At 38.5% G+C, this 13,066-nt stretch overlaps 1 protein-coding gene across 4 annotated transcripts in view; it reads left to right on the forward strand.

Annotated features, from left to right (window-relative positions):
* The first annotated feature begins 3,542 nt into the window (after positions 1-3,542).
* KIDINS220 (kinase D interacting substrate 220) overlaps positions 3,543-13,066 on the forward strand; it is an 81,430-nt gene continuing 71,906 nt past the window's right edge. For 2 of the 4 annotated variants that reach the window (XM_026097148.2, XM_026097150.2), the window contains exons 1-2: positions 3,543-3,713; positions 11,886-12,033. In XM_026097148.2, coding sequence (XP_025952933.1) covers positions 11,926-12,033 — 108 coding nt within the window. In that variant the 5' untranslated portion in view covers positions 3,543-3,713; positions 11,886-11,925. Of the gene's footprint in view, positions 3,714-7,047; positions 7,212-9,918; positions 10,008-11,885; positions 12,034-13,066 lie in introns of those variants that run through there. The other 2 variants (XM_026097149.2, XM_064508489.1) reach the window with 2 other exon arrangements.

Raw genomic sequence — 13,066 nt, forward strand, 5'->3', positions numbered from 1 at the left:
AGATACAGTTTTAGAAGCTCTGGTGATTTTTCTGTCATTTCAAATAGGATTTTGATCCTGCAATGACAAGTGCCTTCTCAAATATGCATTCACAATGGAGTGCATTGGTAGTATGAAGATGACCTTCATAAATTAGAGATTTGTCACTGTATTTGGTAAGAAACTCATTTGAACAGATTAAGGTAAAAGTCTTTTTTGGTACTTCAGGATGCTAAAACTCCTTAGTGGATCCGATTACTCTTTATGATGATTATGATGAAAAATTTTAACTCTGTTCTATTAACATAAAGAACCCTGATCAAAAACATCCTGGAGACAGCAAGTATTTTCTTGTGTCTATAATTGAACTCAATACCATCTGAGTAACTTCCTGAGAGTAACATCCAGCATGTTTTAGGATAGAATACAGAAGTAGTTCTTGGAAAATATCTCCAACCTGCTTTTTAGATTTGGATTGAAGACCTGTACCCTTAGCAAGGTTTTCCACTACATTTTGCAGTTCTTCCTTGAAATGGTCACTTACAGTAGCAAAAGAGTTATTTGTCTGCATGGATTATTCACTATCTTTCCAAATGAAGTGAGCTATATCAGCAAAAGATCTCTCCATCACAAAATAAGTAACATGACTGCACATGTACTATATTACAAAGCAGCATCTTTCCATATTAATGCTTTTGAGGAGACATCAGAAGACAAAAACATGCATGTCAAATGGTCGTGATTTCGATCAATTTAGGTGAAAGAAATTAGAAAAGGAAAGAAAACAGCCTAAGTACTATAGTAAGTATAATCAGTAAAATAATAATAAGCTTGTTAACTATTAAAGTACAGTAGCTATTTTTTAATTGATATGTCTGTATTGGACAGGTGTTGACACCTGAAATAGTGTCACAATTGTGTGCTGGAGATGGGCTTAGTTACTATAATAGTTAAAAAAACAACTACAGTTGCTTAAAAATTAAAGATTAAAAATGATACATCCTTTATAAGGGAGGATAAAGAAAAAGATCAAGTGTTACTGTAAAAGACATGTAATTTTTCAAAAGTCTTGCTAAATATCATCCACAATTCTGAAGCATCGCACATCAAAGAGCTGTAGCTATGTCAAGCTAAAAACATGCAGTGAGCGGATAAAAGCAGCTTCAGACTTGGATGAGACAAACCTATTCCAAAGGGTAAGGAATGAAACACCAATTTTTATGAAATTGAGCTGCTGCTTTGTTAATCTTGTTTTCTTGCTTCTGTTAGTGCTTTGGGATTTCATACAGGAGCTTTACTCCATTTGCACAAATTATTTCATTGTGTCTCATGCACTTTTGGGTGCTGATAAGAGGTGTTTGTTTTCTAATATTTTCTTCTTGAGCTGTTACTTGAACTGCTGGGTGCCCGCATATTTGGTAAATATTTGTTTTTCAAGTTGGCTGAGATGGTATGAACTTAACGCAGGGTGTAGAGGTCTATCAGACAGGAGATTATGAATCTTTCTCATCATCTGTCTGTTGTGAATTCTCACAGTTATGTGTGTCTCTGACTGATATCCAGAGAACTCTAAATGCAACTAGATGATTTGTGGTAACAAACTCTGAGGAGACTTTCATATCAGGTTGTTTCAGGAATAAGTTGTATCTATAGTTAGACCTTTTTCCATATGTTTTGTCATCTTTTCATTCATGAAAGGTCTTAGCCCCATTTTTTTATTGAGCTGTTCAAATATAAATCCTGAAGGGGATGTGAAAGTGGAAAGGAAAAAAGGGAAGATAATTGGTTGGAAGAAAATTTTGATTTTGTTGGATTATATGCTCTATGCTAGAGCAATTTACAAATAACAATGTTTACTACCTTTTTACAGCACATCATTAAAAATCAAAAATTTCTAAACAAAATCTGGAAAAAGGCTACTCTGAATTTTTAACCATGTCACTCAAATTATACATTAATGATATGCCAAATTAAAAGTTTTTGGGATGCCTGGTAAGAGACTATTTATGTGCTTTACCCCCTCTCCCTCCACAGTATTTCAAGAGGCAGAATTTGCTTTCTGTGAAATCCTAACCCCACTGGATTCCAGTTTCAGTCCTTCAGTGGGACCAGGATTCATTCTCTATGTGAATTAATCATTGTTGGGAAAATGTTGTTCCCAATGTAAAAGTATGGTACAAGTGGAAGAGCACAAGAGAGTTGGATCAACCTGTATTGAAAGGGGAAGAAAGTGAGGGACAATACAGCTCTGCCTTCCCTGTTCCCAATCCCCAGCATGTGTTTAGTTCCCTCATGCGCAGGAGGAGCTACTGCCTCTCCCTGACAAATTTGTGGCTGTGAGGTGACAACACAGCTAAAATGTGATATGGGTAAAGCTATGATATTAGAATAAGAATTTGGAACAATGAGGAGATTGCGAGGTGAGAGATTAATATGTATTTTACCATCAGCGAAGGTATAGAGTTGAAGAATTGCCACTAGAATGGTCATAAAACGTGTTGGAAATTGCATGGGAAGTCCAAAGCCACTTATGACCCAATGTACCAATCTGCCAGCATGGTGAAGTGCATTTTCAAAATATCTGAGAAGCTGCTTTGGAGCCTGAAAGCAGTCTGGGGAGAGGTTTGGCAGACACTGAGCAAAAGCAGCTCTGAACTTTGTCCTGTGTTGTCTGTAATATGTTGAGGTGAGATTTTTTCCATGTTTACCAGGGGAAGTCCTCACCTGCAGTTTGAGAAACATACTCTATCAGCAATTTTTAACAAAAATGCCACTTTCTTCTTGCTTTCAAAAGCACTAAGGTAAAACCATTGTATGTTTCAGATACTCTCCACTTTGGTGGCATCTCTAAGAAACGTTCATTTTGAGGTATACAGAGCTGGCCTTGCAGTTGTACTTCCACTAAGCTTTATGCCAAGGCATGAGCTCAGTGAAGACCCTATTCCAGCTAACTTTTGGGGAAGGACAGAGGCGGTGTCAGGTTTATAGTGTGACGGAGAGATGGTCTGCCTTGGCAAAATAGCTTGTGGTAGGTGTAAAGGAAGAAATAACGATCCCTTTAAACGGTTTGTGCTTAGGGTCTCCGTGAGGAAGGCTCTTTCCGACGGGTGTGCGGGGGCTGCTGCTGCTTCACGTGCCATGCGCAGCCGTTGAGTGGGCGAGCGGGCCAACTGCCGTGCGCAGCCGTTGAGTGGGCCAACCGCCGCGCCGGGCCGTTGGGTGCCTCGCGGGGCCATCTGAACGCGCCCTGCACGACCGCTGAGGGCGGTGACTCAGCGCTGCGAGGGCTCCCGGGCAGGGTTTTGCGGGTCCCCGCGAGCTTTGGGAGCTAACCGGTCATTAGCCGATTATAAGCGGCTATTACCGCGCCAGCCCTCCTGGCTATTCAGAGAGAGGTTCCTCAGGCCCGGGTGTGCCCCTGTCCCGGGCAGGGGCAGGGCAGCCTCGTTCCCACCGGCCCTCCGGGGGTGTCTCTGGGGCACGGCGGGGGCGAGGGGCGTGAAGGCAGGGGCCCGCCTCCCCTGGACGCGGCCCTCGCCCTGGCGGCGGAGCGCGCCCCGCCGCCGCGGCCGAGCTCACGTGACCAGCCCGGCAGGGACGGGGGGAGGCAGAGAGAAGTAAGATGGCCGCCGCTGCCGGTGCGAAGTGAGGAGCGCTCTGAGCCGCTCCCTCCTTGTCAGTCCCAGGCTGGGCCGGGGAGCCGCCCGCGGGGGCCGAGTCCCGCCGGCTTTGGGGTGAGTGGCGAGCGGAGCGGCGACAGGGCAGGCCGGCCGCGGTGGGGGGAGGGCAGGGGTCGCTTGGAGCTGCCAGACAAAGGGCGCCGCGGGGCCGCTCGCCGCCGCCCCCTCGCAGCGGCGGGGCCGCCCTGGCGACTCCCTGTGGCGGCGATGGGCGGTGATGGCCGGTGCGTGTGCTCGCTCGGGGAGCGGCCGGGGTCGCGGGGCCGAGCGCGGCGGTCGCGCTCGGCCCGGGTCTCTTCCTCGGGCTGCGGTTGGCGTTTCTGGCAGCGGCAGCAGCGCTGCGTTGCGTGCTGCTAGCTCTCCGAAAGGTCCCTTCTTCGTGCAGGTGTGCACTCCGCCATGGCTGCTCCGCTGACCCCGAAAGCCTCCCTCTCCCGCACGGCGGGAGTAATAGAGCAGCCCCGGGGGTGCCGCAGGCACGGTCGGATGTAGCTGTCAGCCCCAGGCCCGAAGAGGGGGAGCCTCTTCCGCTCTCTTTGTCTGTTATTGCTAACTCAGAAAGACAGACCTGTAAGCAAAGTTTCGTTTCTGGTTTGTAGGGCAAAGGAGCTAAGTTTGAATAGCTGAAGCCTTAAGGATGGGGATTTGTTTCTTCTCATTTGCTTAAAAATTGGTTGAGGAAAGTGATTTCTCATCCATCACTTTTGACCAAGGATTAATGTGGGGGTAGTACACTAGTATGTTATGTCCATTGATGGCAAAGTACTTGAATCATGGGATTAGTTATCCGTCCCCCCACCCGTCAAATAATGCAGAAGTGGAGAGATTGAAAGGAATTAAAAGGAAAAGGCCCAAATGCATGCAAAAACCCACCATGTATTTGTTTACTGGATAGACTTTTAAAATGAAATAATGATCTGTTTGATGAAGATGCAGCTTAAAACTGAAATACATGTTTTCACAGTGGCTGTCCATTATTTCTTGGTGAAAATGTTGATCATCTCAGTTACTCGATGTGACATATTTAGTGGAATTGCTATGAATAATACAAATATCTATCCTGTGGATGTTACTGCTGCGTATGAGGAATTAAAAACCTTGTCAACTTGGTGCCATCTAATTTTAAAATAAGATTGAACCGATTAAACTTCCATTTGGATTTTTGTCTTAGGGTTGAAGGTTTGTGAAGATGAACTATCTCACAAGTTTTCACCTTATGCTGCACCCTTTTTTTCAGGGGGAAAGTGTTCACAAGACTTACAGGAACTAAATCATGAAGTATCTATCATTCTGTTAAGTTTAGGTAATGTTGGCCAGCAAGTTTAGAGGTTGTTACGGACAGACGTTACACATATGGCATTACATACAGTGTATTTAAGCCTTGTTTCCATAGCAAACCAAATAAATAAAAAATCAGGTAATTTATGGGTAATGTACCTACTCTAAATACCTTGTAAAACTTAGTTTTGTTTCTCCTTTTTCTTCAGAATGATGCATGGGCAAAGGAGAAATCATGGGGTCTTTTGTTAGACAAAACACAGATTAACACAGTGAGTGCCAGAGACAAGGTGGTAATTTGGCCAGAAGGCTAATATGTATGGATAGCTTTCAGTGCTTCAGAACTGGTTTTAATAAGCCTTGAGTTTATGGCATATGACATTGATATCATCATTTATTCATTTTTCTGCAACAGTAGCTTAAAATAATTTAAGAAATTCAAATCTACTCAAAATGCCTCTACTTCTGAAATATGGTCATGTTAATTAAGGTTTAATACATTTTGATCACAGCTAACTTTTTCCAAAGTGAAAAATGCCCTAAATGTTAGGTTTTATCATAGAATTTGTGGCTATGACTAACAAAATCTTCATTGTATGATTCAGAGAAGTGTGTTGGGCATATGAAGCAGTGTGATATGAATGCTGTGTTGTAGACTTCTTTGGTCTTGTGCATGTTTTGTACAGGTTCTCACTGAATTGATTTATATTTGTTGGTATTTTTTTTCTAAAAGCTTAATGCTGATGCCTGTTTTTGTTTGCTTTCTTTTATTTGAAATGTTTGAAATCTAAAATAGTGCTTTGTAGCACTAAGTATTTTTATTTTATAAGGGAGTTGAATTTTCTCCTGAAATTCAGATGTGCTTAGCTATAACTTACTGTTCACTGAACATATTTAAATTCTGTCTTAAAGGTGGATTTGTTTCTCTGGTAAGGTTTAAATCCCACTATCTGTTACTTTACAGTTTTTTTTCTTTTAATTGATCTTTTTAATCAGGATAGACTGTAAACATATCTGATACTCATTATTAGATTGTGATAGACTTTTTGTTTAAATATATATTTATATCTTTTCAGCCTTTTGTGTATTATCTCCACTCTTCATTTTTGTGTTAAAAAATTCTATTATTGTAATATTTAGAATTAGGGGTGCCTAAGGTGGCATTGGACTGAATGACTTCCATATGTCCAATTTCACATATTTCTTACTGTTTACTAATGTGCACAGTAAGTAATTACATTTACAGCAGTCTCCTTTTGTGCAAACTTTTTTCTTAGTTCTATTTGTTATGTGCAGATTCCAAAATGAGAACATCTACGGCTCTAGCTGTCTTTTTTGTCTCTCTTAATATTTGCTAATTATATTACCTGTTCTCTGGCATAAAGTAAATGAAAAGATGAAGTAATCTATTAAAGCTTTTTTTTTTAATCTGGATTAAAGGAGTGTAGGTAAGAGACATAGAAGAAATTCTCCCAGATGGTAAGGAAAAGCTGAGAATCATGAGGTTATTAGTCAGAATGGAACTTCAGGCAGAAATGTACATTTATTATTTCTTCCTGCCTCTGAGTGCCAGTTCGTTTTTAGGGTCTCATATAAAACATTGCGAAAATTTGCTATTTAAACTGAATCTTGGCTCACTCAGTCCCTGTAGAAAGTGTAGTTGAACAGATCTGCTGCTTTCTCTGGGGTGTGTCTGACTTGTGATCTTCTTTACTGATTATGAAATGTCTGCATTTAGTAAGTAATAATTGAATAGGGTGTCAGATCAATGGGAATGCTTGTATTAGCAAGATTCTCTGCAGTGTGAACAAAGATGAGGTAATATGATTTTTAACTCTTGGAAATTCCATGAACTCTAGTCCTAATTCATATTTTTCATAGTTTTATGCCATCCTAAAAAAGGTACAGAAGTGAGTGAGAATATTAAACTGACTTTTGTTATTTTTTTGCAATAAATTTTATGTATACAATTCTTCTGTATTCCACTTTTCTTTAAATTATAATTTGGCAGAATGCCATTTCAGTTCTTTAGTGCAGTACTGCATTTGTCTGTCTCTGGTTTGTACATATGCAGATTTTAGCAGCACTGTAAATGTATTTTCTTTTACAGATACCTGGAAGTATATACCACAGTGCTGTGTAGTTGGAAGGTAGCTTTCTTATCCAGAAACAGAAGGAAACATGTTATAAGAGTAAGAAAGCTATTTTAAAAGAAAACCTTAAGTTGCGTTTAATTCACTGTAATCTTTACTGTGACCTACTAAAAAAGAAAAAGTAAGTCTCTTGAATAATATTACTGTTTATTGACCAATTTTGACATGTATCTGTAAATGGTCATAGCTCACAGAATAACTAAAAATTGTGGGTCAGAGCTGTGAGAAAGATGGTGATATTAAGAAAGTTTAGCATGCATTAGCAATAACATTACACTTCTGTAGGTAGTTGGAAACAATACAAGACTGAGAATTAATAGGAATGTACAGATTTGAATTTCAGTCGGTATTGTTGCAGTTAAGAGAGACTAAACTTTTTGTAAATCAGCAAATTTTTGCAGTCTTTCCAAAACAGTGATAATCTCTGCTTCAGTTCAGGATATGCGTGCTTTACAAAAACAGGTTAATCCTTGTGCAAATATATTACCTTCACCTGAACATTTGTGCTCTTGGTACATCTTTTCATGGTTTTTGGTTTGTTCTCTCTCATTGCGTCATTTTAGAGACTTAAAAGATACCAGGCTTTGCTGTCCTGCAGTGTTGTGAGGCTTCCAAGCTTGGAAGTGATCCTACTTGAAAGAACAGGTTCATTGGCTGGCAGTTGGCTCCCCTACATAGGGGGGGAAAATAACAGAACTAGTGTTTCCTGGAAAGGGAATCAAATTCCCAATGTGCTCCTGGTTTTCACTGATGAAGAGCATTGGTATAGGTTGTGAAAATACTGTTTTGCCAAAGAACAAAGCAAATACTGTTAATTGGGCAGTTAAGGAATATATATGTATTGGATGTTCTTGAAAGGTACAGTTTTTGCATCAGAATTATGAAACTTGGCAGAGATTAAGTTCTCATCCTTTCTTTTGGTAAAAGGAATGCTATTGAGATTTTTTTTTTTTGGTGAAAAAGCGTTATGTGTATATATTTCAGTATTCAGTGGAGGGACTAAAGTAAAGTTACTGTTCTAAAACTACTATGGAAGGTACATAAAAGTTTTGGTTCAAAGCGCTTACGATAATTTAAAAGAAATTGTAAGCATTGGAGGAAATCACACCATAATGTCCAGGACCCATGCAGACTTTGAGTTCAGTGCTTGATTCTCCTAACGTAGTAATATATTATTAGATATATCATAAATCTTAATAAATAGTAAGGTGGGCTCTGGTTGTGCCAAAGATGTGCTAGCATGTGGTGTTGTAAAAGGTGTGTAACATCTCACTTAGAAGTGTTACCTTCATTTTCTTGATTTTTGTGTCTTTCTGATAAAGACTTATATAAAACAGTTCATAACTTATATATAACATAACGTATGTAACATAACAGATCATAAACTGGAGGACTTACAGGTTTTGTTTTATTGTTAAAGTAGAGGATAAGAAGCCAGATTAATATTTGTATGGAGATACAACTATTACGAATATCTATCTACAAAGAAGGTTACAAGTTTCTATATTTCAGTAGCAAAACATGAATTGTAATACATCTTTTCTGTTGTAAGATAAATCTGGCAGAAATTTACAGGAATTCATAGATTTTTTTCTTGTCCTCATTAGGTTTATGTTCAAAAATGGTAGACTTTCAGTTAGGGCATATAGTTTAGGAAAAAAAAAAAAGAAAGAAAGAAAAAAAGAAGCAACCTCCAGAAACCTAAGAAACACCCTTAAGCTTTAAAATTGTTGTCTATTCTTAATGATTTTTATATAAATGGAATGTCTGATTTCTGCTGAGTTGCTCTTGTGAGTGAAACTATCATGAACAAACTGCAGCCTAATTTTGAAAAAAGTTAAACAATATAGGAACTTTCAAAGGTCTTAAAGCTAACCTGTTTTTCATATATCTGTTGGTAGCTTTTTGTGTTGTTTTGTTGGTTTTGTTTAAGAATGAGAAGCCATATAGTAAGCTAATAAATTTAGGTCGCATTTTTAAATGGAAATTTCCAGTACTGACTCCCTAATCAGTGCTTTCCTACAGCCCTCCAGCAGTCTTTTGGATGCCCTAAAAAATTTGCATGAACAGTGACAAGTGAGAGCAGTAGAATGTGAAAATCGATGTTAAAACACCTGATTTTGTTGTTTTTGGTTTTTATAAGATAAGCTGTTCTTAATTCTGAGAACAGACTATTTTGTCACAGTGATGTGTAGCTGACGAATATTAATGCCATGCTTGGAGATGGTTCCCCCTGCCAAGGCTTTTATCTTTTTAGAAAAGGACTATTAATGTGGAGTTTGTAAATGCAACTCTTGATCTTTTTCTTTTTTCCCCTCTTTTTTTTTTTCTTTTTCTGATGGTGGTAGTATTAGGTATTTTGCTGTTTGCTAAAGGTTCAGCTTGTGTCTAAGGATTCAGATCTACATTAAGGCAGAAACTCTGCTGGCTCAATAACTCAGTTCAAGTGATGATTTCTGAAGCCGTATACTTATCTGTGGTGCACCAGGGCTGCCTTTGCATTTTTGAAAAATGATGATAAGGAACATGAAGGAAAGAATTTTACTTTGAGGAGTAATGTGGAATCCTTTTTTTCCTTCTTACACTAGCTAAGAATTTATTTATGAAACTTTGATTGTGACCGGAGAGTATAATGTGAGACATCATAACCATGTTTTGCTGATGATTTTTAATACCTATTTCTCATATAGTTGTCTCTAAAATGGGTACCTAGGTGTGGGCACTGAATTGCTCCAGTCACTATTTCTTGTCAACCTTTCATTTTTGGCATGATTTAATTTTTTATTTTTTTTGTTTTACAACCTTTCAATCAGCTTTTCCTCCTACAGAGAGAAGGCAATAAAGAGAAGACAGCTTTGATATTTACTACCATTTCACTCCTCACCTTGCTTGTGTGTTATGGTACTTCACCTGTATGGTAAACATAAAACATATTTTTTAATATGTATTAATATGTACTTAATATGTATTCTTAATTTATAACTTTCTTGTGGAACAGACTTTATTTGTGCAGGACCTAGTAAAATAAGACTTTATTCTTGCTTGATAGATTTGGCATACAAAGCCTGGATTTTTTTGGAACTCGCTTGGAGTTTTAAAGAATGTCTGAGTGATGTGGTTTGATTCATGGAGTTTTGGATGGCACAGGGAAGTTTTGGATTATGGAGAGTTCAAATGCCTTACTCCTCTTTGCAATTTGTCCCTTAAATCACAGTCTGGATTTTAAGCACAAATTTAGCAGTGTGATTCACAGTTCCTCCTTTTCCTCTCTCCCTCATGTTCTTCTGCTTACATACCTAAAATGTATGGAGTTTATAGCTTCACTTGTCACTAAAATTTTGCATGTGCCTAATGTTCTTGTACGCTCCCCAGAGCTTTGGTCGTCTAGACTGAGCTGAGCAAATTGGCATCTTTCCTGGCCCTTTTGAATAAGGCATTTCTACTTCCATGTCCTCTGAAGGTTATACTACACGTGAGTGCAGGCTGTACCTGATATATCCTGAGAACACTGAGTTTGCTTATTTATAATTACTCAAAAGCACGTTTGCTAGAGGAGAAAGGATGGTGTGGTAGTATTACAGTCTACATAACCTACCTTTGCTTTAAATTGTTTGAGTATTTGCTAAGAATCTTTAAATCTGTGTTAACTTCTCTCCTTTAAGTGTAGCAAAGTTTGTGCTGACTTCCTCGTGTTTGTTTTTGGCTAATGAGTTGCTTCCTTTGGGAGTATAAAGGAATTCACTGACTGCTTTAATGTGAGAATAGAAGTTAAGAACATTTGCCTAGGAAAGCAGTGGGGCTTTGGCTTTTGCCCGGTAGAGAATAGCCTAACCACTAGACTTCAGGTAAGACTGAGCTGGAATTTTTCTCTACTGCTGCAGTGCTATTATGCAGAAAAAAGCCACGGAGCAATCATATGTCATCCACTGGTGAGGAGGAACCTGCTGGGTGGACAGGGGAACAGTCCTGTGTTCTGCGCCATGGCTTATTCTGCATCCAATGAAACTTCAGTGCAGAATTGATAAATTCCACTTCTGGAGATATGTGCATGTACACTTGGTGCTCTGATACTGTTGATTCTCTGAGCTCTCTGTTAGCCCAAAGCTTCTTAGGTAGTCCTGTGATTCTTAATGTTCTGCCTTAACAGAGGGCAAACTCTTCTGTCTTATGAATTAAAGAACAAAACCATATAATTAATCAGTAGAAGCTATATTGAGTTTGAGTAGTAAGGTAACAACATACCATCACATGCAGCCATGTCTGGATAAAATTGATGATAACTGATTGAATAAATGGGGTTTTCCAGAGTTTCACCTGACTGTTATTTAGGTGTTATCACTGTATTTTGTAATGACGAATATTCTCAGTGTTCTGCTTGTGTGCTTAAAGGATAAGGGTTACACTATAAATTACTAGCAGATATAAACTGTGTATGTGTGTAACATATAAAACTACTCCTGTAGTTTTATATATGCAGAAAAATTTATGCATATGGATGACTACTATGCATTCCATTCAAAAAACATGTTTAGCCGGTACCTAAAAAATGGGGCAAGTTCTGTTATTTTCTAAGAACTACAAAAAATTAGCAACAAACTGCAAAACTAGAACTAAAAAAAAAAAAAACATTGAAATGTAATGCAAGTTCTGTCTCCATGGTGTTTTATTGAGGAGAATGGCAGGTATTTCTACTCAACCAATAACTTACTGGCATGCATGTTTTTTTTTCCTAATGTTAAGGTTAAATCTCATTGGCTTTACTTAAGGTTTTCTTTTTTCTTTTGTTCCAATACAGATAAGTTCTATTGTACAAGCATTTTCAATACTGTGTAGAGATGGCAAGTCTGATGAGTCAGAGTCTGTTGACCTACGTAGAAGAAGGAAATGTTCCTGCTCTGAAAGCGCTTCTTGAGAAGTGCAAGGATGTGGATGAGAGAAATGAGGTAAAATGATTTTGTAAAGATTAGTTTCATACTATAGCTTATTAGTTAGACTGAATAATTAATGAGGTCATGCTCATTGTTTAGTATACAAATTTCAGTTTTATTCTCAGCTTTTTGCTTACCAGTTGCATCGTGAACACAGTATGATTGTTGGATATTCAGTCTCCAAGTACCTCCGCATCTTTCAGTGTGTTTATTTTTTGAGTTTTCTGTAAGCTGGAAAACATAATCTTCATCCATGAAGTAAGGATGGATTGATATGTATGCTTCTGCAGCTGGGAATTTATAGATCCAAATGTGTGTGCATTCATGCCCTGTCCCTTTTGGGATGAAATCTGGGATGATAACTTTGGCCTGTTCCCCCACATCCTAGTTTTGAGGCAAGAGAAATTCTGTTATATGATCCAAATAGCATATTTTGTAGCGTACTCTGAGCATGCTCATTTGGATGAAAAGATACATATTATAAGATAAATCTAGATGTAACCAGGAGGATAAAATAACTTCACCAGGATTGTACAGGAAGTCTTGATACCTGACAGGGAGTTGAAATGCAGATATTCTGAATCTTGATTCAGTGTGCTAATCATTAGGTACTGCATTGTGATTTGATTTAGTCTGATTTGAAGATATCACCAGCAGCAAGTTAAATATGCTGCAATTGAATATACAGCATTAAAGGTTCCTGAGAGTTTCTTGGGAGGTCTGTTTTGTACAAATGTCTGTTGCCAGTGACTGTTCCATTGTTTTGCTTGATGTTTAATATTCAGGTTATCTTGATGAAATATAGTGTGTGCGTGTGTGTTTTTTTTATACTTCAAGTAAGCTCAAGATGATGATTTGACTGACTTACTTATTTTATCTTCTGTGGTTATAAGCATCTGGACTTTCCCTTCATCTGGATTTACAACTTTTATCATCAAATTTTGTTTCAGCTCTGATTTCCTGAACAGTTTTGTGGAACTGGAGCCCTATTGACTTATGTAGCATATTCAGAGAATCATAGATTCATAGAATAATTAAGAGTAGAAGG

The sequence above is a fragment of the Dromaius novaehollandiae genome, chromosome 3 (genome assembly GCF_036370855.1).
Source record: "Dromaius novaehollandiae isolate bDroNov1 chromosome 3, bDroNov1.hap1, whole genome shotgun sequence".
In the NCBI taxonomy this organism is placed as follows: Eukaryota; Metazoa; Chordata; class Aves; order Casuariiformes; family Dromaiidae; genus Dromaius; species Dromaius novaehollandiae.